The sequence below is a fragment of the Spermophilus citellus genome, assembly GCF_964194105.1.
Source record: "Spermophilus citellus genome assembly, chromosome: 6".
Classification (NCBI taxonomy): Eukaryota; Metazoa; Chordata; class Mammalia; order Rodentia; family Sciuridae; genus Spermophilus; species Spermophilus citellus.
In genome coordinates, this window is record NC_138187.1 from 32026839 (window position 1) to 32054590 (window position 27752).

Below are 27752 nucleotides of genomic sequence, written 5' to 3' on the forward strand. Positions count from 1 at the left end.
ATGAATCATACAATACTCCCACAGCAGATGCTGCCAGGCAGAGGGGTCAGAGCTCAGCACACAGACTCCTCCAGCAAGTTTGGCCAGCTTGGGCCAGAGCTGAAAACACACAAACAGCATGACATTGGTGTCACATAAAATCCTTCATAACTGGGAGATTCTAAAATCAAAACCCCACAAAGCAATGTCTGCAAATTTAAAGCTTCAACAGGAATAAAACTGAAGCTCTATGAGTGGTCTTGCATTCACTATTGGAGATAAACTCCCAGTGTCTTCTCATTATGTATTTTTTAGAATTCATATAATTTTATTTATTTTTTGAATGAAATGGATCCCATGTCAATTCTGCTTCTCTTTCACCTCCACTCCATTCTCCTGTGCTTCATTGTTTTTTCTCTCCTCCCTCTCCCAATTTTTCTTTATTTTTCTTTTTATTTTCTTTATGCTTTATCCTTCTAATACAGTTTGCCATACTATATTGCTAATGCTTAAGCTTTTCCACCTACTCTATGTTACTCCTCACTCACTTTTCTCTTTGGTTAATAGAGTTGCAGAGCTCATTACTAATAAATGCTATAGTATATGTTGATATATGATTTGCTCTTAAGTTATTACTGTTACTGGCACTTATTTTCTGAAAGTGGTACTTGTTCTTGAGCCCAAGACTGATTACATTGATTAGATGTGTTAAAGTTAAGATATGTCTTCATATCAGGGCTTAAAATGATGAAATAAATATTCATTAAACTCCCCCACATACATGAGCAAAAGGAATCCGTCTCAACATATACACAAATACAGAACCTCAGCAAACAGGCTGTCATCCTGTCTCCAAAAGCTTATTATTCTCCAATACTAAATTCACAGATATTGCAGTTGATGAAATCCCAAGCAAATAATTTTAAAAGTTGATTGTTAACATTATCAATAAACTGAGACATGATCTAAGGAATGAACTCTGGGTGAGAACACAGGATGTGAAAGATATTCTGAAAAGACAAAACAAATTTGAGAAATAAAAATCTCAATAAATCAAATAAAAATTTAGCTGAATTCTTGCAAATATATTAGGTCACCTGGAAGATAAAACTTCACACTTGAAACATATAAACCTCAGTCAGCATTAAGGGAAACAAGAGGAAACCATGATCAGAATATCCATGAGCTCTGGGATGACATAAAGGGGGCATATAATTCACCACAATGAATTTCCCCTTTTTGCATATCCATAATGCATTGATTAAAAAGAATGATAAATAAATAGAATAAAGACCAGTAGACTAAAGGAAAGGAAACAGGTTAGAGGGAGAGGAGAGGGACAGGGGAAGTACTAGAGACTAAATTAGAGCAAATTATATTCCATGCTTGTATAATTATGTCAGAATGAAGCTCCATATTATGTGTAATTATAATGCACTGGTCAAAAATTAAAAACACTGAAGTAGCAAAGAATAGGAGAAAATTCCTTCACATCATTAATGTCATATATGAAAATCCCAAACAGCATATGGACAAGAAAAAACTAAAAGCATTTTCTTTAAAATAAGGAATAAGACAAAAATGTCCACTGTCACCACTCTTAGTCAATATATCAACTGAAATCTTTGAGCAATGAGGCCAAATAATGAAATAAAAGGAATAGGAAAAAGAGAAGTCAAATTATTATTCTTTACAAAAGATGTGATCTTAAAATTCAAAGACAAAAAAACTGACAGAAGAATTATAGTGTTGATAAGAAATAATCCCATGTGTCTATAGTTCAAAGAATTTTGAGAAAGGTGCCATGACAGTGAAATATGGAAAAACCACTCTTTTCAATAAATGCTTTTGGTTCATCTGGACAGAGACACGCAAAAGATTAAAGTTGGGCCCTAAATTCATACTGTAAAAAACATCCAACTAAAAATGGACCAAAGATGTAAACATAAAATTAAACCAACTCTTAGGAAAAAAGCAAGAAATTAAAACTTTACAATTTTAGATCTGGAGTCTAAGATTGTGAAGCCAAAAAAAAGGGAATAAAAACACAAAAATTTGGGCTGGGGATATGGCTCAAGCAGTAGGGCGCTCGCGGTGCGTACATGCGGACCGGGTTCCAGCCTCATCACCACATACAAACAAAGATGTTGTGTCCGCCAAAAACTAAAAAATAAATATTAAAAAAATTCTCTCTCTCTTTAAAAAAAACACAAAAATTATATTTTATAAATATAAAAAGACGGTACTTCCAAATATACAATAAAAAGTCAAGCCAGACCTGTAGATGAGGAGAAAAAAATTGCAAAACACATCACATCAGGAATCTGTATCCAGAATAAAGAAATCTTACAACTCGCCTACAAACAGAAATACAATTGTGACTTGAAAAGACTTTTATAGAAAGAAGACATAAAAATAGCTCAACTTGTTCAACATATTAGTTTATAGAAATTAAAATCAAACCCACAATGAGATGCCACAATACACCCAGGAGGATAGCTAGAAACAAAACAATGGGGAAACGTAAGTGTTGGACAGGATAAGGAGTAACAGGAGCTCTTGTGCATTCTAGGTGGGAACTTGAGATGGGTATGGCTTTTGTGGAAAACATACTGACAGTTACTTTATTAGGTAAACATTAAATTGCTATACAAGGCAGCACTCCCTAGTAAATACATATACCCCCAAACAATGTAACATCTACATTCATCAAACTCTTCTCAATTTCAAGAGTAAAATAGACCACAACACAATGATACTGGATGACTTTAACCAGTATAGATCTAATAGATCTTCCAAACAAAGGCTAAACAAAGAAACTATAGAACTCAATATACAATCAATAAATTGGACTTAATAGACATATAGAGAATATTTCACCCATTAATGAGTAAATACACTTTCTTCTCAAGTGCACATGGATTATTCTCTAAAATATACCATATATTATGCCACAAAGCAAATCTTAGCAAATACAAACAAACAGAGACAGTAACCTGCATTCTAACAGATAATGGAATAAAATTAGAAATCAATGATAAAATGAAAAATAGAAGGTACTCCAATACCTGGAAACTAAAAAAATAATGCTATTGAATGAGCAAGAGATAGAAGAAGATATCAGAGAGGAGATTTAAAAATTCTTAAAGGTAAACAAGAACACTGATACAACATATAGAAATTTCTGAGACACTATGAAGGCAGTACTAAGAAGAAAGTTCATTGCATGGAGTTCATTCCTTAAAAGAAGAAAAGTCAACAAATAAATGACCTAATCTTACATCTCAAAGCCCCCCCAAAACAAGAACAAATCAAAACCCAAAGTAGTAGAAGACAGGAAATAATTAAAATTGGAGCTGAAATCAATGAAATTGAAACAAAAGAAACAACTGAAAAAATTGACAAAACAAAAAGTTGGTTCTTTGAAAAAAAATAAAATTTATAAATGCTTAGCCACACTAACAAAGAGAAAGAGAGAGAGAAAAATCTTAAATTACTAAAATCTGTGATGAAAAAGGAAATATCATGATGGACACTTCTGAAATACAGAAGATAATTAGAAGCTATTTTGAAAATTTATACTCCAATTAAATAGAAAATATTAAAGACATCAATAAATTTCTAGAGTCATGATCTACCCAAACTGAATCAGGATCACATACACAGGTTAAAAAGATCAATTTCAAGCAAGGAAATAAAAGATGCCATCAAAAGGCTACATACAAAGAAGACCCCCGACCAGACAGATTCTCACAAGTTCTTCAAAGAAGACCTAATACCAATATTCCTCAAATTATTCCATGAAATAGTAAAAGAGGGAACACTTCCAAACTCATTCTATGAGGCCAGTATCACCCTGATTCCAAAAACAGTCAAAGACACATCAACAAAAGAAAATTTCAGACCAATAACTCTAATGAACATAGATGCAAACGTTCTCAATTAAATTCTGGCAAATCCCATACTACCAGAAGTGTTTTACATATTTACTGCAATCCCTATTAAAATCCCAATGATACTCTTCATAGAAATAGAAAAGGCAATTATAAAATGTATTTGGAAAAATAAGAGACCCAGAATAGCTAAAGCAATTCTTAGCAAGAAAAGTGAAGCAGGAGGCATCACAATACCAGACCTTAAACTATACTACAGAGCTATAGAAATAAAAAGGCATAGTATCTGCACCAAAATAGACTTGTTGACCAATGGTACAGAACAGAGCACAGAGACAAACCCACATGAATATGGTTACATCATAGCAGATAAAGGTGACAAATGCATTCACTGGAGAAAAGAGCTTATTCAATAAATGGTGCTGGCAAAATTGGAAATCCATATTGGCACCAAAACAGATTCATAGACCAATGGTACAGAACAAAAGATATAGAAACAAACCTACATGAATACAGTTATCTCATACTAGACAAAGGTGCCAAAAACATTCATTGGGAAAAAAAAGATGGTCGTTTCAACAAATGATGCAGGGAAAACTGGAAATCCATATGTAGGAAAATGAAATTAAGCCCCTATCTCTCATCATGCACAAAACTTAATTCATTATGAATGAAGCTCCTAGGAATTAGGCCAAAGACCTTGCACTTAATAGAAGAAAAAGTAGGCCAAAATTTTGATTATCTTTGATTAGATTCTGACTTCCTTAACAAGACTCCTAAAGCACAAGAAATAAAATCAAGAATCAATAAATCTGATAGATTCAAACTAAACAAACTAAAAAGCTTCTTCTCAACAAAAGAAACGATAAGGTGAAGAGAGAGCTTAAAGAATGGGAGCAAATTTTTACAGCATACACATCATATAGAGCACTAATCTCCAGGATGTATAAAGAACTCAAAAAAATTAACACCAAGGAAACAAATAACCCAATCAATAAATAGCATATGTAACTGAACAGACACTTCTCAGAAGAAGCTATACAATTGGTCAACAAATATATGAAGAAAGGTTTAACTTCTCTAGTAAATACAGAAATGCAAATCAAAACTCCTCTCAAGATTTCATCTCACTTCTCTCAGAATGGCAGTTATGAAGAAAATAAGCAAAAATGTATATTGGTGAGTATGTGGGAGAAAAGGCATACTCTTACATTGCTGGTGGGAATGCAAATTGATGCAACCAATATGGAAAGCAGTATGGAGATTCCTCGAAAAGTTGGAATGGAACCACCATTTGACCCAGCTATCCCACTTTTCAGTTTATATCCAAAGGACTTAAAATCAGCATACCACAGGGACACAGCCACATCAATGTTTATAGAGCTGAATTCAAAATAGCTAAACTGTGGAACCAACCTGGATGCACTTCAGTAGATGAATGAATAAAGAAACTCTGGTGCATATATACAATGACATATTATTCAGCATTAAAACAGAAAAAATCATAAAATTTTTAGATAAATGGATGGATTTGGAGAATACAATGCTCAGTGAAGTAACCCAATCCCAAAAAACCTAAGGCCAAATATTTTCTCTCATAATTGGTTGCTGATCCGTAATGGGGTGGTCATTGGAGGAATGGAGGAACTTCGGAGAGGGCAAAGGAAAGAAAAGGGAAGGGAAGGGTTATGGGTATAGGAATTATGGTGTAATAAGATGGACATCATTACCCTAGGTACATGTATGATGACACAAATGGTGTGAATCTACTTTAAGTAAAAGTACAGAAATGGAAACTTGCACTCTATTAGTGTATTATGTAGTGAAATGCATTCTGCTGTCATGCATAACTAATTAGAACAAATAAATAAATAATTTCTTTTAAAAAAGGAATGAAGTACTCACACATGCTTCAGGATGGAAGAATTTGAAAACATAATGATAAATGAAAGAAGTCAGACATGACTTTTAGGATTCCATTAACAGAAAATTCACAGTATCAGCAAATCTATAGAGTCAGAAAATAGATTCATGGTTGCTTAGGCTTGGGGAATAGAGAGTTAATAGTGAAATTATAGACTTCTTCTGAGTTGATAAATGGTCACTAGTGATGGCTGCATATATCTTTGAACTGAAAACCATTTAATTGTATAAGTTAAGTAGGGTAATCCAAAGGTATATTAATTATGTATCAATAACACTCTTATTTAAAAAGAGAATGAATGAATAACATGGTAGTTCACATACTTATTGAGAAGAGCAAAGGGTCAAAGAAATCAAATCTTAAGAGCCTCTTGACTTTCTCCACAAAGGGATCTTGTGGGTTGTTGAGCGAATCAATGTTCACTCCAAATGATGTAGCAGTGATCACATCCAGGCTATAGGCCCCAAAGATGCTGAATAGAGAAAGATATAGAAAGTTAAAACCAGTGCCTCTTCCCAATCCTTCCACTACACATGCAGCAAGGAGTAGGAGTAAGTTCATGTGCCCAAGCAAGACAAGCAGAGAGCCACACACTGTCAACAGTTATCTGCTGGACCATCAGATCAGTCTACAATCCCTTCACACTGACCAAGAGGTCTTTATGAGTTTCAAATGAGGTACTGCCCTTGTGCTAGGAGTCAGGGGGACAGTGAGGTGAGTTAGACTCACCTCTGAACTCAAGAAGTTCACCCACACAGGGATAAGATCCATAATCAGACAAATAGAATGTGGATGATGACAGTTGTATACAAACTGAGCTTCAGCAGGACAAGGGTGAAATAACTGAGTCTTCTTAGAGGGCTCAAAAAGGTGACCGTGACCTTGACAGTATTTTGTCTTCTAGTATATCCAAAGTCATAAATAGCAGCCAAACAAACCTTGGTGGATACAGGAGAGATACTTTCTCCCCCAGCTGCCCTGTCTCCTCCTGGGAGCAGCCCTTTCTTAGATGAGAAGTTGGAGTTGTGACTCCAAACTTGCTTTTGTCTGCTCATTGTACTAGCTCAAATTTGAGATTCAGTTCTGTGGTAGGCAGTTGGAGGGGCTCCTGGTGGAGCTTGGAATGCCAGAGCTGCCCTGCTACTTACTCTTTCAAGTTGATAAACTTGCCCTTCTCTGATTCCAGTCTCACGTTTTTCACCAGCACATCTCCATACTGGTTAATGATGGGGAACATCTACGCACAAAACACAAAATCAGCCATAGTTAAGTGAGAGACTCAGTCCACAAGGCTATGGTTTTCCCAGGATAAAGAAGTATGAGACATTTATAATGAATCTTACTATATCTCTTCTAAAACATAAAGCCAAAAGAACATTTTTAGGAAGTTCAAATTCAGAGAACTATCCCTTTAAAAGGGACTACAATCTATCTCATTTTCTACCCATCCCCAGGTTTATTCTCTAAGTTTTCAATGAAAAGCCCTCCTTACCTCCTTGAGTTTTCCACTGGTAAATGTTGGAGATAGCAGTGTTCTTATTCTCTTCCACTCTTCATCCTCAGACAAGGAGATGGCTTTTTTCATAAAACCCCTTGGACCAAAATTCTAGCACCCAAAGGAAAAGAGATTTTGTCCTACATAAATGTCGAGGTCTCCACAGTTGCAAAAGTTGTTAAATAAGTATCATTTATTTAAAAAAATGTTTAGTGACTGCCTACTAGGTAGTTGGCCCTATGTCAGACACTCAATAATATTTATTCCAAGTGACATAATCTCCTGAGAGTTTGAAAGAGATACCCAGGTACCTCACACTGCTTTTGGACTTTATATTCCAACCTTTGTTTAGATGCAAAATTTCCACTTGGTTGGAAACTTTTTCCAGGGGAATAGACAGGAAGAAGACCTAAGAAGACCTAGTACAAACTCCAGGGCTATGCAGAGCAGAAATGGGTTGGTGACAGATACCAGATGTTCTTGGTCAACTGTATGTTACCTAAGATCAGTTCTGTCTTTACATGCATTTACGGCATAAGTGTCTTGATAAAAGGATGCCTAGATATGATAATTTTAAAAATAATAATATTTGAAAATTGAAGGATTTGGAATGTAAGTGTAATACAGGAAAAAAAACACAAGTTTTTAATGGAAGTTGTTTCAGTATTTTCTAAAAGGGCAGATCAGAAAAGGAAGATAATTCTATTTTTCACCTGGGTGCTAGACTTCCAAAGTAAAACCCTTGAAATTTAGTTCTGTCATCTAAAATATATTTTTTGTGTTAAAATGTATGTTTCCATCCAGGCACAGTGGTGCATGCCTGTAATCCTAGCAGCTCAGGAGTCTGAGACAGGATGATCACAAGTTCAAAGCAAGCCTCAGCAGTGTTGAGGTGCTAAGCAACTCAGTGAGACCCTGTCTCTAAATAAAGTACAACATAGGACCAGGAATTTGGCTCAGTGGTCTAGTGTCCCTGAGTTCATTCCCCAGTACCTCACTACCACCAAAAAATGTATGCTTCCAGCACTCATTCACTGTAAACATTTAGGGGATTAGGAGCAGAGGGAAGCTTCTTCAACATGACAGAGATTCTACAAAAAACAATTTCTAGCTAACAATGTACGTACTGGTGGCAAACTGAATGCTTTCTCCCAAGCATCAGGAAATAATTCAACAACGTCTGCTCAGTCATATACAGAAAGACAAGTAAAAACGTTCATCTGAGTGTAGATTAGTGATTTATACATGTTGGGAAGGGGTATGTAGAAGGCAAGTAAATAGAGGCTGGATTTGAGTAATGTGCAATATATGCATGTATTGAAGATCACAGCAAATCCAATTATCATGCACAATTATCATATATTAATCAAAGTTTTTAAATTTTTGTTTTAACCCCAGGTCTTGTGCCTACAAGGCAAGCACTCTACCAACTGGGATATATCCCTAGCCCTCAAAGTTTTCAAAAAGTGAAGATAGAGATTGTATGGGAATCCACACACACACAGCCTCATCTAAAATTGGGGTAAACTTTGGAAGATTAAAGTCTATATCCTTCAAAAGAAATGTTCACTCTCATGGCTATTATTCAACCTCACACTGGAACTCCCAGCTGATGTCAGAGGAAAAGAAAAACAAATAAATAAAAGAAATACAGATAGGATTTTCCCTATTTATAGGTGCAATCTTTGTCCAATGTGGTCAACACACAAGAAATCAGGCACACTTCTAAGGTTAATGAAAATTGGTGAAAACACATTAAAAACACAATCTAAATCTACACAAATTTAGGCATGAGATACATTTGGACAGAGCTGCACACTCATTCATATAGGCACACAAAATGGAAAAATGAAAATAAAAAGCCTAGATTGTATTAATTTCCTGTTAATATAGCAACAAGAACTTAATAAATTTATAGTCATGTAAGAAATTATCATTTCTGGTAATTTTTTTTGGCAAGGAATGCCCTCTGAATTTGTAAATATCTCAGGATAAAAATTGAGTTAATAAATTAAATATATAAATAATGTTACTTTGGATTAGACAAAGGAGAACAAAGGGAAAGGTGAGGGGATGGGAATAGGAAAGACTGTAGAATTAATCAGACACAACTTTCCTATGTTCATATGTGAATACACAACTAGTGAAACTCCACATTATGCACAAACACAAGGATGGAAGTTGTACTTCATGTATGTATAATATGTCAAAATACATTCTAGAGTCATGTATAACTAAAAAGAACAAATAAAAACTTAAAAATATAAATAAATGTTATAATGTTGAAAAGTGAGTGCTTACCCGCCGGTTGGTGAAGACAGAATAACATTCTTTGATGAGCACTGTTTTGATAATGCTGGGCTCTGTAGTAGCCAAAACAGGTTGTGAACCATTAAACAGGCTGTGTTGGGAAAGCAAAGCTGATTAAATCTAACAGGCCAGATTCTGCAGCAGGAATCCAGACTTTGATCCTGATGTTACCTATTCTACCTGCCTACTCCTACAATACATAGCAACATGAAGTTCTGTTTGGGGATTCTGACCATAGAAGCCACTGGAGTCTTAATAGCATAAAGGGTAATGTAGGTAAAGTAGGTAGGAAGAGAAACTTAGAGACAAAATACACCTTCTAAGAGATCATAATTAGAAATAGCATTGGAACACTGGTTAAATCTAGATGGTGAATACAATAGTATTGCCTATGGTACTTTCCATAACTTATTTATTTGTTTATTTATTTACTTATTTACTTATTTTTTAATTACAGGTGGACAGAAGCCTCTATTTGTCTATTTTTATGTGGTGCTAAGGATCAAACCCAGTGCCTCATTGTTCTATGCAAGCGCTCTGCCACTGAGCTACAGCCTCAGCCCATAGTCTCCACAACTTTTTACATGGAAAAATATAGGTTTGTGAAAAATTGAAGGCAGATAATTGACTAACATCTCACAATTACTAAGTTTTGCAAGTGGTAGCTGAAATGGGGCCTTTGGAGATCCAGTGGGGCATGTTGTGTCCTTGGATCACATGGTATCTATGGGCCATGTCAACTGAGCAGAACACTCTGGCCAGCCCTGTGGCTTTCTGGGGATTGATGAGAGAAGATGGAGATGAAAAGTCAAAGTCTTCTACCACTATTTTTAGTGTAGAGCACAATGATTACACCTCATCTATGGCTCCCACCAAACCCCCACCAGCTCTGAAAGGGAATATTTGCTATAGTTAGCTGAGGCCACCCTCCAATATAAACCTCATCAATCCACCAGGGAACTCACTAGTGGAACTACATCCTATGTCTGGTCTTAACGTCAAATGGATGAAAGAGAGAAAGAAATGCTTCATTGAAAAGTCAATGCTGAAAACTTAAAAATGGCACATGAGCAACAATAATGATGACAAATAAAAAAAAGAAAGTAGAGGAAATTTAAAAAAAAAAAGCTGAGGAGAAATGGTTTTCCATCTGTTTCCCAGTACCTCCCAGCCTTTTGTTCAAAAGCATACATTAAATCTGAAATTTAAATAAGGGAATTTTGTCTTTAAATTAAAAGGAAATCAATAGAGGAAAGAGATGATGCCATAGATTTATAAGCCCATGATTTTTAAAAAAATTTCTCAAATAATACACTTTATTCATCTAAAGGGGTCAAAAAGAAAGAAAAATGGGGAAGATAGGAATAGCCAGACATTGGACACAAAGTAAGGCTGGAGACTCTGGGTCATCAAAAGCAGGAGAAAAGCCAAAACATGCAACATTCTCAACCTAAGTCAGACTGTAGACCCAGACTCCTGGTGACATGCAGGATCATTGGCAGGACAATCCTCCAAGGACTCTGCAGCACAGAGGGTTGCATCCCAAAAGTTCTGGGCTGAGGTAGTTCTCATGCATTGGGGCACCACATAATAACAAGTCTACCAAAGAGAAATTTCCAGAATACTCACCCCCATGTTTTTCCATACTTTTTATAGCATTCTGTGTCAAAATTAGACACACCCTAGGAAGAAGAACAAAATGAAATTACATTATTGTTGCAAATGTACTGACATTGCATCAAATGACCCAAATCCCATGAAATCAGGCTTGATGTTCCTAACAGGTGGTTAGAGAGAAGCTCTTATTCAGAGGCTTCTGAGGAGAAAAGAGAAAATATGCAATATTTGAAATGAAACATGTAAAGTCACTTGAATTTTCTCTAAGTATTATACATAATCTACCAATTACCCTTATCAATGAATACAACATGCTTCTCTTCTGCATTATTTTGTTGTCTGCTTGTGTTGTCTCAAAAATACTGGGACCTTCTGAATTATCACCTTCATAGGCACATGAGGAATCCCAGGGTGAGGGAAAATGAGTGCATCTCAGGGCCATGCATGATCTTTTATCTCCTCATCAAGTATGATTTTAATTTATCTCATGTTTTCTGGTAGAATTCTGGTAGAATTAGGGAGTAAAGATGCCAGCAAACTCTTCTAATCTAGGAGATTTATGTTGTCACAATCATGTTGTTGAGTAAGTAAGTGACATAGTTAGCAAATAAAAGTGGATTTGCCTTCCTGTTTGGGGGCTTAACTTGGAAAATGGGAAATGCTACCTCTCTGCACATAGTACACAGATAGTTAGACACTGGCTGTGAGTTTTCATCATAGAAACTAAGCAATCGATCTTCCTCATGCTAAGTTTCATTTGTAATATTTTAACTGTGCAAATAAAGCATCCCAGAGGTATGAGTGTATCTTCCTAGAATCTGCCCTGAGGAAAAAAAGAAAACACTGTGAGGATGCTCATAGTCTGAACAGAAAGTCCACAGCTTACACTGTTGATGTGCCAGAGTCCTGAGCTCATTAACAGAAGTGAACCTGAGGCCAGGAGGAGTTGTAAAGAGAGCCCCAGGGTAAACCTGTCTGTGCTTTGGATGGGCCCTCACACAGTTTCTGAAGCTTGAAATCTCAAAACTTCTCTCATGGAGCTAAATTTCTACTGATGTAACTAAGCAGGTGTTTGCAACCAAAAGAGGCAAAACAGGGAGCTCAAATGACACTCACCCGGCGATAATTAAGAAGAGTTCCGAAAAAAGGCAGAGGTGTTGGCCCTGGAATTCCCAGCTTCTTAAAATATCCATGTGAATACGTACCATATCTATAAAGTGGAAGAGAAATCCAGGTCAAGGGATTGTGACTGTGTGTACATAGTGGCTCAGGAGTCACTGATTCAAGAATGGGAACAGTGAAGCCAGGCAGGTAACATGTAGGCCCTAAATAACAACAAAAACTCCAATGGCCCTAATTACATCTGCTCATCATCTCCTCTCTCACATTCCCTGAGAGACCACAAAAGTCATAATAATTAGCTCAAAGCAGCTGATTATTGTTAAGTTCCACCATTAGGCTCAGAATGCTACAGTTAATATTTGATATAAGTCCCCAAACATGAGTTTGAAAACTCCTGAGTCATTCAGATTAGATTTCTTCCAGGTCACTTCACTCACTGGTGTCAGTTTAGGAAGTTGACTTGATGCCATCATGTTGGCCCTCTAGTGGCCTCCAGTGGGGGCCATCCCCACTCTGGGACTTCTTAACTGAGCAGACAGGAGTATTCTCCCACTTTTTCATAACTCCCATCTGGATGACTTTTATTGCATCCCTGGTCCACATTTTCCTTACTCATCTGCTGTAAGAGATTAAGAACACTGGCATATGGGGAAACTGTTGAGTAAGAATAACCAGCTGGGCAGGTATATTTAAAGACACATGCAATCTACATCATGGATGTATGTATTAGATTAATATTCCTTCAATTTTTCAAAAAAGATGAGGTCATTTTTAAACAGGTTGGTTTTCACAAATACAGAATCCAAGGGTCCTATTTTGACCTTCAGAAGGAATGTGAGGAACTTACCTCAAAGAAATTGTACTATTGAGCAGAATAAAATTAAAACATTTTCATTAATTTTAAAATGCCACTGGAGGGAAAATAGATGCAACAAAAGCCTGAATACTACTCTTTACTTTAATTGTTAGAACCAGGTTTATATTTTCTATTTTCACATCATTATGAATACCTAGTCTTGTAAAAGTGGATTTAAGATAGAAGTCAAAGGTCTCCTTGGGGCAATGTCTTCTACCTCAGTCAGAAATAACTGCTCTCTTCCCCTGCTCCATGAAACCAGGAATCCCACTATTTTAAAAAATATTTTTATAGTTGTAGGCAGACACAATACATTTATTTAATTTATTTATTTTTTTGTGGTGCTGAGGATTGAACCCAGTGCCTCACATATGCCAGATGAGCTCTCTATCAGTGAGCCACAACCCCAAACCAGGATTCCCACTATTCAAAGGAATTCTTCTACTAGATGGTTTTATTCATGCTCCTGTACTGGAATTTCATAATCAAATATTTAAAATACAAAATGGGCTTGGAAACTTCTGTCTCTTGAGGCTGTCATTAGATTTCAAATCAAGGGAGAAACAAATCTCTACACTGATGCTAACTTAAGGCATAAAAGTTCCAAATTTCTCCTAGGTCTTTGCTCAATAGTTTTATCATTCAGAAGTACTTTCATATTGCAGAGTTGAGGATTTGATTTTTTGGAGGGAGGGCTGTTCCAGGGAAAGGGAAGAGAACAGAGGAAAGAACTGAATCTGAGCCTGTGGTAGCACCTGGGATGCATTTGGTGTATTTTACAAATGCTGCTGGGACGTGGGGAAAAGAAGCAGGAACCACCTGTTCCTCAGGAGAGAAGCTCCTACACATCTCTTGTAGTGCACATAGAACACAAAAGATAAACAATGACACAGAAACTTGTGAAGACCCCTTTATACCCCCAGAATTCTGAAAGTTTGCAAAGTGTGCATCACTTTTCAGAAGGTGTGCAGTTGTTTGTAATCTTCATCTACTGAATTCTTCTGGTTGATTAGTCTGGGTTCAAACTTAGACTCACTCCGAAGTTCATCCTCCAAATCAAATCATATCACTAAATCTCCTAGTCACAGAAATAGGTGGTTTCAAGAGAAGAGAAACTGGGACAGTTACTCACAGATAGAGGAGCACCAGGCTGATTCCCATGAGAACCCAGGTTTCCATGGAAAAGTTTGGGATCAGGTCCATCACTACTTTCCTTCCAGATATGTGATCTAGAAATGCCAAGCTTGCCTTCTGTGAGCAGGTGTGATTCAATGAAGTCAGACTGCCATATTTATATCCTGGAAAAGGAGGTAGGGCTGAGTGTTCAACTAATAGAAAAAACTATTGGTGCTCCACCCACTATTGAAGAAGCCAGGTGCCCTCTCCACCTTGGCAGTTGGCAGTGAGACATGGGGACATGCCTATTTTGATTTTTGAGTTCAGATTTTATAAAAACTTATCTATAAAAACTTCAATGGGGCTGGGGTTGTGGCTCAGTGGTAGAGTGCTCATGAGGCACTGGGTTCAAATTTCAGCACCACATAAAAATGAAATAAAGATATTATGCCCACCTACAATTAAAAAATAAATATTTTTTTTAAAAAACTTCGATCAGTGTTATCATTATGCCCAAAGGTTATTGATTCTTATCAGAAACTGAAGTGAAACATTAGAATTAAATGTCCTCTATTCTGCTTTTTTCTATGTGGATGTTCTCATTACAAAATCCTTGAATTCTACCCAAAAGGTTATATCTAAATAACTACTCATGCACTTTCCTCTGCTTACAATGCCCTCATGCCCCATAGAAGATTTTTTAAAAATATTTTTTAGTTGTTGATGAACATTTTATTTATTTATTTATTTATTTATATGCAGTGCTGAGAATCAAACCCAGGGCCTCACACATGCTAGGCAAGCCCTCTACCACTGAGTCACAGCCCCAGCCCATAAGACTCTTAACCATCCTTCAAAACCCAGCTCAGTCAAAACTTCATCTGGTAAAGGCTTTCAACACCACCTCTTCACACGGAGCCACTTCCTCCCCTGGACAACTTCTAGTATCCCTGGAACACATTTCTCTGTTGTTGTTCTCTTAACTTACCTACAACATTGTTGGATTCCACCTTTGTTTAACTTTCAAGAATGTGAACTTCTCTGGAGCAGGATCTCTGTACTATCCACTATTATGCCCCTAGTCCCTAGCAGAGCTCTTTACAAAGAGCTGGTATCTGGGAGGTTTTGTCATTGAGTCAGGTAAGACTGCTGAGTCTCTGCAAGTTCTTTCCCTGTGTGTCTTTGCTGACCACTTCATCTTCCTTGTTTATTAATACAGAAAGATGATTTGTCTTGTTTGGGCCACATTTACCTTCCCAGCACATTAGGCTACTTTCTGTGCAGCCAGTAAGAGATCCCTGCAGTAGCCAGCAAGTAGATTTTAGAGAAAAAAATAGCCTCTGTCTCTGAAAACAATGCATGTCAATGATCAACAGGTGTGAAAGGAAGAAGAGAACAGCATCCTGCATGGCCAGGTGAACCACAAATCTCTACCCACCCATATCATGGCATATATCACCACAGAGAGCACATCCAGCACCAGAACTCCAAAAAGATGGTCCTAGATTTTTCATTAGAGCAAGAGATGTCTGAGCAGGTGGCTTCCTGCTTTTTGGTAAATGGGTGGTTGTGGGTGGAGAGCAGACCTTGGGAGCTGGTTTACGAGGAGTCTTGTAAGAACAATTGTCACTTGTGAGACTCTCAACAGATTCCTGATGTGAGTGATGCCAGGTCTGAGTGTTTGAAAATTATATCAGCTCATTATCTCAACTCTGATTCAAATTCTTTGTCTGATTAGCCTGAGAAATGGAGGATTAGGTAACAAAGTCTCCAAGTTCTCAAACATAACAGAATAATAAGACATTCAACTCTTGTGTGCTTCCTTCTCTCTTTCTTCTTCCTCTGTGCCAACTGATACTCACCCTTCACCAACCCTTCCTACATCTATGGCATGCATTCAAACAAGGAGAGATTACAGTGTCATTTGATAACTATTGACAATTAACAGCCTTGAAACAGACTGAATTTGGAGGCACCCCCTGAAATTGGGAATGACTTCATCATGCTGAGAGTAGAAGCTGGAGGACCATGGGGCTTCCACCTCCCACCCTGACAGGCACCAAAGAAAATGGAAATGGGGATTTCCTTCCTTCTGGGACAACACAGACTAACTAAATCTGCATCTGTGAATTTCTTGCCTTTTTTTCCCAGATTGCTTCCTCTTCAGATCAACCAAATATACACATGTCTATCGCATGGCTTTTGATTCTGTAAATTATAATTGTGTCTGTGGGATAGGTAAGGAGAAGCAATCTAACTGCTTTCTCCTGAGTTGATGGAACTGCATCAAGTTCAATACTCATTTTACCATCTTTTGTCTATTTATTATGTGGGCAAGCATCTAAATCCAGTCAGCTAGGATCAAGGTAGCTCCCAGGGTTAGGCTGTCAGTAATAATCTTACCATAACCCAAAATCTTTTTTTATATTTTCTGTATATAAAACCTCTATGAAACTAATATAATTTCATCTTCCTTCAAATAATGTATTTGGCTCTTATGATGAAATATCCAGGGATATTATGATTTTCCCCCTGTCTTTCATAGCTCTGATCCTGGTTGGACTGGTTGGGATTTGTACCAACAAGGATGGGTTACTCATTCCTTGAGTTGAAAAACGCATCCAGTGCTGGGGCCCAATCTATGCAAAGGTTCTTGTTCTGCAAAGGGCAATCAAAGAAGCCATGCTCTAGCCAGGCAGGGTGGCAAACATCTGTAGTCCCAGCTTTTCAAAAGGATGAGGCAGGAGGATTCCTTGAGCCCAGGAATTCAAGGAAGGCCAGGCAACACAGGGAAAAGTCATCACACACACACACACACACAAGAAAGAGAGAGGGAGAGTGAGAGAGGCATGTTCCTCATGAACTGAATTCCATAGAAGGTAATATCATCAAGCACAAAGATATTTACATGCTAAATTTTTGCTGTGCATGTGCAGGAAAACATTATGTGCCAGAAGACTGCCCTCATGACTGCCCTTTGTTGAACTCTCCAGTGCCCTTTGTTGAACTCCCCAGCAGTGTTTGACATAGGTGACCAGTATTGTCAGGTTTTGGTTGATGTGACAAGAGATGAGAAATTAAACCAATATATGACCCAGCTATATCATCCCTCATATTTATCCATCAGAATTAATCAGCATACTATAGCAACATATGCATATCCACATTTACGGTAGCATACTTCACAATTACTAAGTTATAGAACCAACCTAGGTGTCCATCAACTGGATAAATAAAATATGGTATATGTAATCAGTGGAGTTTTACTCAGCCATAAACACAAATAGAGTTATGCCATTTGCAAGAAAATTAATAGAAATGGAGAATGATTTATTCAGTTTTTTCTTCTGTGACTAAAGGTCCCAGCTAGTAGAATTGTATGGGGAGGAAAAGTATATCTAAGGGCTCATGGTTTCAGATGTCTTAGTTCATAGAAGGCCAGCTCCATTCCTTGGGGCTCAAGGTGAGGCAGAACATCATGGTGGAAATTTGCGGCAGAGGGAACCAGCTCTCATGATGATCAGAAAGCAGAGAGAGAGAGAGAGAGAGAGAGAGAGAGAGAGAGAGAGAGAGAGAGAGAGAGACCAGTATTCACTTGCCAGATACAAATATATACCCCAAAGCCATACCCCCAATGAATCACTTCCTCCAGCCCCACTCCACCTGTCTACAGTCCCCACTCAATTAATCCAATCAGGGACTAATTCACTGATTAGGTTAAGACTATGCCGTATAACCCAATCATTTCTCCTCAACTTTTTGCATTGTCTCACACCTCAACCTTTGGGGAACACTACACACCCAAACAATAACAGAGAACATCATACTAAGTAAGATAAGCCAGATTCAGAAAGTCAAGGGTTATATGTTTTTTATAATATGTGGAAACTAGAGAGAAAAAAAGGAAAGAAAGGGAACTCAGGTAAACAGAAGAGGGACCAGTAGAGAAATGGAATTGGTGGAGGGAAAAGGGGGGAGCAAAGGGAGGGATATGAGAATGAAATAGACAGTGTATGCTATGTGCATATATGAATATAACACAAGAAAAATCACTCATCTATCTAATTTTAATGCACAAAAAAAATTTAAAAACCATAAGAGAAAAAATAACTGAGAAATATTAAATAAAGAAGAAAAGATATATTTGGACTCACAGTTTAAGAGATTTCAGTCCATAATCACTTGGATCCATTGATTCTGGGCTGTGGTGAGGCAAATTGCCATGGCAGAAGTGCACAATGGAGCAAAGTTGCTCCCCTTGTGGTGACTGGGAAGCATAAGGAGGGCAAGTTAGGGGCCAGGGATTTGATTAGCTCTTCCAGGATCTGCACCTGGTGACCTAACTCCAACTAGGCCCTAGGCCCTGTCCTCTCTACCACCTTCTGATAATGCCATACAATTGTGAATCCATCTATGGATCATTCACACATGAGATTAGGGAAGCTCATGATCATACCACCTTCCCAAAATCTCCACCTCTGCACATGGATGCATTGGGAACCAAGCTGTTAATCCTTGAGCCTTTGGGATCATTCCAGTGCCAAACCATATCATGATATTTCCTTTATCCCTTAACTCCCTCCTACTTTGTAAGTTATGAAAGCAGAATCCACAGGACTTGCGGGGTTGGTTGTGTGAGAACTTGGGTATGCTTTGCTCTAATTCTTCATCTGACTGTAGAAGGGGCTCAGTAAATGCCCTTCAAATCACAGGACCCCAAGGATCACCTGCCTCTCTCTACCTCTATGATTCTCTTGTATTTTCAAAAACATGCCACCTCCACATTATTCTCTTTATCTTGCATATAACTGAGAGTCCCCCAGACCCTCAAGTCCAGCCAGCAACCAAGAACTCCTGAGGGCAGGATGAAGCACAAAGACAGCAGGATAGACTGACTGGGCCTTGAAGAAGACATCTGCCAAGGATGTCCTAGCTTTAAAATTCTAAAGTGGTTTCTCAACTAGGGGTACAGAGTAAAGGGCATCATACACATGCACACAAACACATATTTGCCCAGAAACACAAATGCATTAACACACACACACACACACACACACACACACACACACACACACACACACACAAACACACACACACCATTTTTTCTTAGTAGCAGTGATTGAGCCTAAGGTTGCTTAAACATCCAGCCACATCCCCAGCACATTTTATTTTTTTTTATTTTGAGGCAAGCTCTCACTATGTTGCTTACAGCCTTGCTAAGAATATGCCTTCAAACCTTCAAACACATGATCCTCCTGCCTTATCCTCCAGAGCCCCTGGGATTACAGATGTGCATCACTGTGCCCAACACGCACACAGAATGTACCTCAAGCAACAATAGTGTTACTGAAAGCTCAGTCTTGTCCCTGATGTCAATTCAATAAAAGAAATGGTTTTGAGAAAATAAGAAAGTTTTATTGTTCTACTGGGGAAGGGGAAGAAAAGGGGACTCCTGTCCCAGAGGCTGTGTTTCTGCCTCTACCACGCGGCCTGCGCAGTGGTTTCATTAATGAGGTTCTAGGCATAAAGTTAGTTAGAAGAGATTGAAATAAAACACACAAACCAGTTACCTTATTTATATTGCTAGGTCCGAGATGGCTCACCTCCCTGGTTCCCGCCTCTAGCCACCCAGCAGGGCAGCGAGGATTACTCTGGGCTAGCAGGAGAGAGAGAGAGCGAACACGCCTGGGAGTAGCCTTTTATTTGGGGGACAAGAGATTCAGGGGAGAATTCCATCCAATGAAGGTTGAGGGGGGGCTGCACTCCAAGGTCAGGGTCAGTGATTGGGTCCCCGGGGTCAGTGGTCACACACACCCCCACACGGATGGGCTCTCTCATCAGGAAAGGGTCGGGAAAGCTTCGACACAGCCAAAGCGCCTCAGGCCCTTAACGGGAGTCACCCAATCACGCGTCAGAATGGCCCCCGACATATCCCCCCTTTCTTTTCTTAACAATGAGGTGGCGGTTCACTCTCTGGAGTTCCTGGATTCTTGATTGGAAGAATCGCCATCCTATGGTTATAATACAAAAGAGAATTAACAGCAAAGAGAATAATCCAATAATGTACCAAGCGGAGTGTTTAAGAATATTTCCAGGGTTGAATCCATTTAACTCCTTCAATATTTGGTTAGCCAAAGAAGAAGGATCTGAAAAATCAGCTCTATTATTTTGAATGTCTTGGATATGGTGATGAAGTTCCAGAATATCCAAGCTATTATTACTATTTTGCCAAATACCTAATAAATGGTTTTTAACCTTCTCCCAATCCCAGAGAGAAGCATTGTACTTGGCAGCTGTAACACATACATACTTATAATTAGCATGGCATTTAAGCCTTTCCTTAAATTTTAAGGCTGAAAGTTCATTACCTATGTTTATAACAGTCGCCTCTAAGGCATTTAATTTAGTCTCAATCCTTTCATCAATATTTACTTGATTACGCAGAGCCTTGGAAGTATTTTGAGCTAAATTATTAAGAAATTTTGCATGCTGAATATTCTGAGACAATGTCAGAGATGCAGAGACAGTTGAGGCAATAAATGAGACCAGTGCTAAGACACCAACAATTATGACTCCAATAGCACGTTTAGGTCTTGTTAGCTGGGCATGAATTTGTTGCAAGACTTGTAAACCAGCATCAGCATACCATGGCTCTGAAATATTAGCAGGTAATAAAACAAAAGAGGGCTGATGAAGTATCAGCACTCCTTCTCCTCCATTATACCTAGAAATACAATTAGTTAGGTTGCACTTATTACAAGTAACAATATATCTGTCATCTATCCATCTAATTTTTACATTTCCAATAATTAAAACATAAGGAGATTGGACACAGGCTCTTAAGCCATAGCAAGATCCCTCTTTACAGTTCTTGCCGACAAATTTTGGTAAAGGTTTATCTGTAAAATGTAAATATTCTGAGGCAGCAATTAAACGCCAAATATCTTTTTGAATACCTCCTTCACTATAAGTCAAAATATTACTAACAAGTCCTGCAGGTGTCATAGCAGAATTTTTTCGTAATTGTCTCTTATCAATTTTTGGAGACCAGTCTAAAATATACCCACTAGCTTTAGACACCTTATGTTGTACAGGAAAGGTATTTACACAATCCATCCATTTAGGAAAGGTGCCAATTTCAATTGTAGAACTATTTGGACAGTGGGGTACCAGTGGAGGTTTTCCAGAAATGAATGGCTTGTTATGGGAAAGTCCCATCTTAATTACTGATCCAGTATTAGGTTTTAAGTCCCCATAAATAGAATTATTTGTCAGTCTAGGTTTACCAATCGCTGTCTTTTCTTCAAATGATACTTTCAGACAGCCAGCATGTTTATCATGTGACCAACACAAAGGTAATTGGGCACTGTAGCCAGAATAATTAAATCTAGTCACATGATTGGGAGTAATATGAGTATCTGTAAATCCTCCCATCATGAATGAGTCATTAGTAAATACTGAAATAGATTCTCCAGTCCACACAGCTGGGTGTACCAGGGGTGGATCTGGGAAATATGTCCAATAAGTGTCTACTTGATTCCCTTTTACCTGACAGCCCAGTAGGGCAATTACTGTCGCTACCATCAAGACTGGGGTCCTGTTCTTTCCCAGGCGTCGAAGTATTTGGGAAGCCTGGGTTGTTAGCTTCTTCACATCTTTCCACGAAATCAGCTTTTCGGCTGGTTCAATCTGGTTTTTCTTCATCTTTTTCCGATATCTCCTCCTTCTGGGTTGTGGCTCCTCCGGGTCGATCCTCAGTCTCTTAAGTCTGGGTTCTATCTCCTCTATGTCTGATAGCACGTTCAGGCACCCAAATAGGACAGAAAGCACCTTCTGGAAAGATACAGGCATGACCTTGGCCCCATGTTATTACCGGGTCCAGACCCTTCCACTGACCAGTCTGTAAATCTTTCCACAGAACTCTGCCTAAGGGGCCTGTTACTGAGGGACACATTTGCCTCTCAGCAGCAGTGTGACCTTCTGCATCACAGTTTAAAAAATTTAAAACAAATAAGGCATGATTAAGGCTATTTTGGGGAGTCACAATCCTATTCCCCCTTTTTAATTTTTGTAATTGAAGTTTAATAGATAAATGAGCTCATTCCACAATGGCTTGACCTTGGGGGTTATAAGGAATTCCTGTTTTATGATTAATTTTAAACTCTTGGCAAAATTGTTGAAAAGAAGAGCTTACATAAGCTGGAGCATTATCTGTTTTAATCTGCATAGGACACCCTAAAACGGAAAAAGCTGTTAACCAATGAGAAATTACATGTTGAGTATTTTACTTAGTACGTGTTGTAGTAAAAATAAATCTAGAATAAGTGTCCACTATGACATGTACATAACATTGTTTACCAAATTGAGGAATATGAGTTACATCCATTTGCCATATTTGATTTGGTTTTAATCCATGGGGATTTACCCCTGATGGCAGAGATGGAGTGTGAATAACACACTTAGGGCATTGGCTTACAATCTGACGAGCTTGTTCTCTGGTAATATTAAATTTTTTACGTAAGCTAGAAGCATTTTGATGATGCAAGGAATGGGAAGCTAGTGCACAGTCATACGAAGACATCTGTTGACAAAAGGCTACTAACTTATCAATTTTGTCATTACCTGCAACTAGAGGTCCAGGAAGGTTAGTATGGGCACGGATGTGTCCTATGAAACATGGGTACTTTTGCATTAGCACTGTCTTTTGTAAATTATGAAATAATTCAAATAACTCCTGTGATGAAGTATACCCAATAACTGAGGTTTCAATATTTTTGGTAACTCCGACTGCATATAAGCTGTCAGAATAGATATTAATAGGTTCATTTGAAAAATAATCTAAGGCACAAATCAGAGCTTGAAGCTCTGCCCTTTGGGCAGAAGTATAAGAAGTTTGTATTACCTCTGTGTGAACACGGCTGAAGAAACCTGCCTTACCAGTGTTGGAACCATCCGTGAACACCAATAAAGCTTCCTCTATTGGATGAGAATGTACAATCTTTGGAAAAATAAGTGATGTTAATGATGCAAATTTTACAATCTTATCACGAGGATAATGGCTATCTATCTGGCCAGGGAAATCTGCAAAAGCTATCTTCCAGGAGCTAGAAGTTTGAAAAAGCCAATTCGTTTGTTGAACAGAAAATGGAATAATTATGATATCAGGCTCAGATCCAATTAATTGTAAAATCCTAGTTCTACCTTTAATTACTAATTGAGCTATAGAATCATGAAAAGGAATTAATGTTTTTTGAGGGGAGTGGGATAAATAAATCCATTCAATAACTCCTAATCTTTGCCATATGGCTCCTGTTGGGGTATGTTCAGTTGGAAATATTAATAAATACACTATTTCTTTAGGATCTATTCTAGTAAGCTGTGCATTTTTAATTGCAAGTTCAACCTTTCTTAAGGTGGTCTTGGCCTCTAAAGTTAGTTGACATGGAGAGGTTGGAGAAGGATTTCCTTGTAATATCTGAAATAAAGGACTTAACTCAGAAGTAGTTAGTTTTAAAGATGGTCTTAGCCAGTTAATATCTCCTAATAGTTTTTGAAAATCATTAAGGGTACGTAACTCTTTAACTCTTATCTGAAGATTTTCAGGACGGATTGTACGTCCTTGAATTATCTGACCTAGATATTGACAAGGAGATAACTTTTGAATTTTTTGAGGAGCTATACATAAACCCATTGCTGTAAGTGAAGTCTCTAACTGGGTAAAAATTTCTGAAAGTACTTCTGGATTAGTATGAGCCAATAATATATCATCCATAAAATGAATAATATAGGCATCAGGAAAGCTATTTCTAATGGGATCTATTGCCTGGTCAACATATTTTTGGCACAGTGTAGGACTATTATGCATTCCCTGGGGAAGTACCTTCCAGCAATATCTTTTAACAGGTTCCTTAAAATTAATTGCTGGGACAGTGAAAGCAAATCTTTCACAATCTTCAGGATGTAACCTTATAGAGAAAAAACAGTCTTTTAAATCTATTACCATCAAGCTATAATCTAAAGGAATGGCTGTGGGGGAGGGAAGTCCTGGCTGTAATGATACCATAGGCTGAATTGCATGATTTATTGCCCTTAAATCCTGTAGTAATCTCCAATTTCCTGACTTTTTCTTAATAACAAAAATAGGTGTGTTCCAAGGACTAAGCGTTGGTTCAATATGACCAGCCTGAAGTTGTTTCTCAACTAATCTATGAATTATTTTAAGCTTTTCCCCTGAGATGGGCCACTGAGAAATCCATATAGGCTCCTCTGTGAGCCACGTGATTTTTTCAGCTGTCTTAGGGATCGGGGAAGTACTCAGGGCCCCTAGTAAAAATTTTGGTCTGGAGTATTTACTAATCTTTGTTGTGGAGACTGGCTTTTAAACAGATATTCTTCCTGAAAGGTCTCCTTATCATCTCCAGGAAAATACCTCTGATTAACTTCCTCAACTGACCTTATAGAATTTGGAGTAACTAATAACAATCCCATTTTGGCTAAACTATTTCTTCCCCATAGGTTAGCTGGTAAAGACTCTAACACATAAGGCTTAAATATTCCACTGTTCCCATCAGAATCTTCCCAACGGAGATAGTTGGCACTTTGAGCAGGCTGTGAAACCTGTCCTATTCCCTCTAGGTTAGCTGGTGCTACATGCAAAGGCCAGTTCCTAGGCCAAAACCTACTGGACCATACTGAGATATCAGCCTTTGTGTCTATTATACCTAGGAAATTTTTATTATTAATTTTAAGTTTTAATAAAGGGCGTTCTTGTTGTACTAACTGGGACCAATATACTCTGTCCGGCGGTTTAGAAACTGAATCTACCGGCAGGTGCTTTTCTGAGACACAAGGCAATAATATTAATTGAGCAAAAATATCCTTTGGGGTGAGCCTTAGGGCATAATTGGATTTTACAGTAACATATAATTGCCCTTTAAATTCTGAATTTATCACACCAGGTATTACCTCAATGGCTCCCTTTAAACTATCACGCCCCAAAATTAAACCTACAGTATTTTCAGGAAGCGGCCCGAAAATCCCAGTAGGGATTTGTTCTGGCCCCATTTCAGGATCTAATTCAACTGTCTTTGAAGGTCCTAAGAAAACTGTCTGTGATCTCTGTCCCTGTCCCGGTAAAAATCGCGGACTGTCCTGGTCGGCGCCGCTAGTGACGTCACACTGTGCGACTGTTCCTGGAATTCCCTGGCTCCCACTAGGAGGGAACGATGGCGGCGAGAATGTGGGCTGATCCGCGCCATCTGAATCCTCCGCATGGGGCTGCTTGGCCCCTGCCTTTGTTTTTAAATGGCTCAAGGGAAAGGGAATTAACTTTGCTTCAGGCTGATTTTCCATTTGAATAGACCTAACAGCTCTTTGAATGCCTTTTAAAAGGTCTTCAGGGGGCCACGAACTTTGGCCCATATATTCAAAAAGACAAACTTCTAGGGCTGTCCAAGTTTTCTGTATATTTTCTATACCTCCAGGTATTTCAGTAGAAAGACAGACTCTCTGTAACTTTCTTCCTAATTTCTCCCAAGTAAGTAAATTTGGAGATTCTTGGTCACAAAACCAAGGACAATATTCACCAACAATCTTTAAGAATTGTAATAACTGAGTTTTCTTTATCTGTTTTCCTTTCTGATTAATTATAGTGTCTAAAATAGTCAGATACATTTCCTTATCCGTAGAAGTAGAATTTCCCATTTTAAGTAATTTAACGTCTCTTTCCTTCAATATCTCCAGGTACTTTTGTGACCCAATTGTCACCTCTTCCTTTATCTTTATTTTTATTCCTTATCTTCCTTTATCTTTATTTCTTTCCTTATCTTTTTAGCGCGTGCTCCCACTCAATCTAACTAATCTAGAATGCCCCCCTCTTGGGCGCCAATTCTACCACGTGGCCTGCACAGTGGTTTCATTAATGAGGTTCTAGGCATAAAGTTAGTTAGAAGAGATCGAAATAAAACACACAAACCAGTTACCTTATTTATATTGCTAGGTTCGAGATGGCTCACCTCCCTGGTTCCCGCCTCTAGCCGCCCAGCAGGGCAGCGAGGATTACTCTGGGCTAGCAGGAGAGAGAGAGAGCGAACACGCCTGGGAGTAGCCTTTTATTTGGGGGACAAGAGATTTAGGAGAGAATTCCATCCAATGAAGGTTGAGGGGGGGCTGCACTCCAAGGTCAGGGTCAGTGATTGGGTCCCCGGGGTCAGTGGTCACACACACCCCCACACGGATGGGCTCTCTCATCAGGAAAGGGTCGGGAAAGCTTCGACACAGCCAAAGCGCCTCAGGCCCTTAACGGGAGTCACCCAATCACGCGTCAGAATGGCCCCCGACATCTGCCCATCAGGGAGAACAAAAGGTTTGGTGTTTTTTGTTTGTTTACTTTTGTTTTTTTTGTTTTTTGAGTGGTAGATGTACAGAATGCCTCTATTTTATGTGTTTATTTTTATGTGGTGCTAAGAACTGAACACAGGTAGATGACTGATACAATAGGTGAAATTTTTGTCTAAAAAAATTTAACTTTTTTTCTATTTCCTGAAATAACTTGAAGAGTATTGGTATTAGTTCTTCTTTAAAGGTCTTGTAGAACTCAGCTGTGCATCCATCTGGTCCTGGGCTTTTCTTGGTTGGTAAGCTTCTGATGGTGTCTTTTATTTCATCACTTGATATTGGTCTGTTTAAATTGTGTATATCTTCCTGATTCAATTGGGCAAATCGTATGACTTAAGAAATTTATCTTATCGGGGCTGGGGTTGTAGCTCAGTGGTAGATGCTTGCCTACCATGCCTGAAGTACAGGGTTTGATTCTCAGCACCACATACAAATAAATAAAAAGATCAATTGACAACTAAAAACAATTTTAAAAAAAAGAAATTCATCAATGCCTTCAATGTCTTCTATTTTATTGGAGTATAAGTTTTCAAAATAATTTCTAATTATCCTCTGTATTTCTGTAGTGTCTGTTGTGATATTACCTTTTTCATCATGAATGCTGGTAATTTGAGTTTTCTCTCTACTTCTCTTCATTAGCATAGCTATGGGCCTGTCAATTTTATTTATTTTTTCAAAGAACCAAATTTTTGTTTTGTCAATTTTTTCAATTGTTTCTTTCATTTTAATTTCATTGATTTCAGCTCTAATTTTAATTATTTCTTGCCTTCTACTGCTTTTGCTGCTGATTTGTTCCTGTTTTTCTAGGGAATTGAGATGTAATGTGAGGTCATTTATTTGTTTGCTTTTTTTTCCTTTTAAGGAATGAATTCTATGCAATGAACCTTCCTCTTAGTACTGCTTTCATTGTGTCCTGGATTTTAATATGTTTTGTCTATGTTCTCATTTACCTCTAAGAATTTTTTATCTCCTCCTTGATGTCTTCTCCAACCCATTGTTCATTCAATAGTGTATTGTTTAGTCCCAAGGTGATGGAAAAATATT

At 38.1% G+C, this 27752-nt stretch overlaps 1 protein-coding gene across 1 annotated transcript in view; it reads right to left on the reverse strand.

The window, feature by feature from the left end:
- The window catches only part of LOC308650638 (cytochrome P450 3A9-like), a gene marked incomplete at both ends in the record, with an annotated part of 162639 nt that overhangs the window by 12013 nt on the left and 122874 nt on the right, over positions 1-27752 (reverse strand). Inside the window, 7 exons of the mRNA XM_081296819.1 lie at positions 6120-6268; positions 6945-7033; positions 7289-7402; positions 9593-9692; positions 11231-11283; positions 12335-12428; positions 14329-14399. Of these exons, the coding sequence (XP_081152945.1) occupies positions 6120-6268; positions 6945-7033; positions 7289-7402; positions 9593-9692; positions 11231-11283; positions 12335-12428; positions 14329-14399 (670 nt within the window). Of the gene's footprint in view, positions 1-6119; positions 6269-6944; positions 7034-7288; positions 7403-9592; positions 9693-11230; positions 11284-12334; positions 12429-14328 lie in introns of the transcript that reaches the window.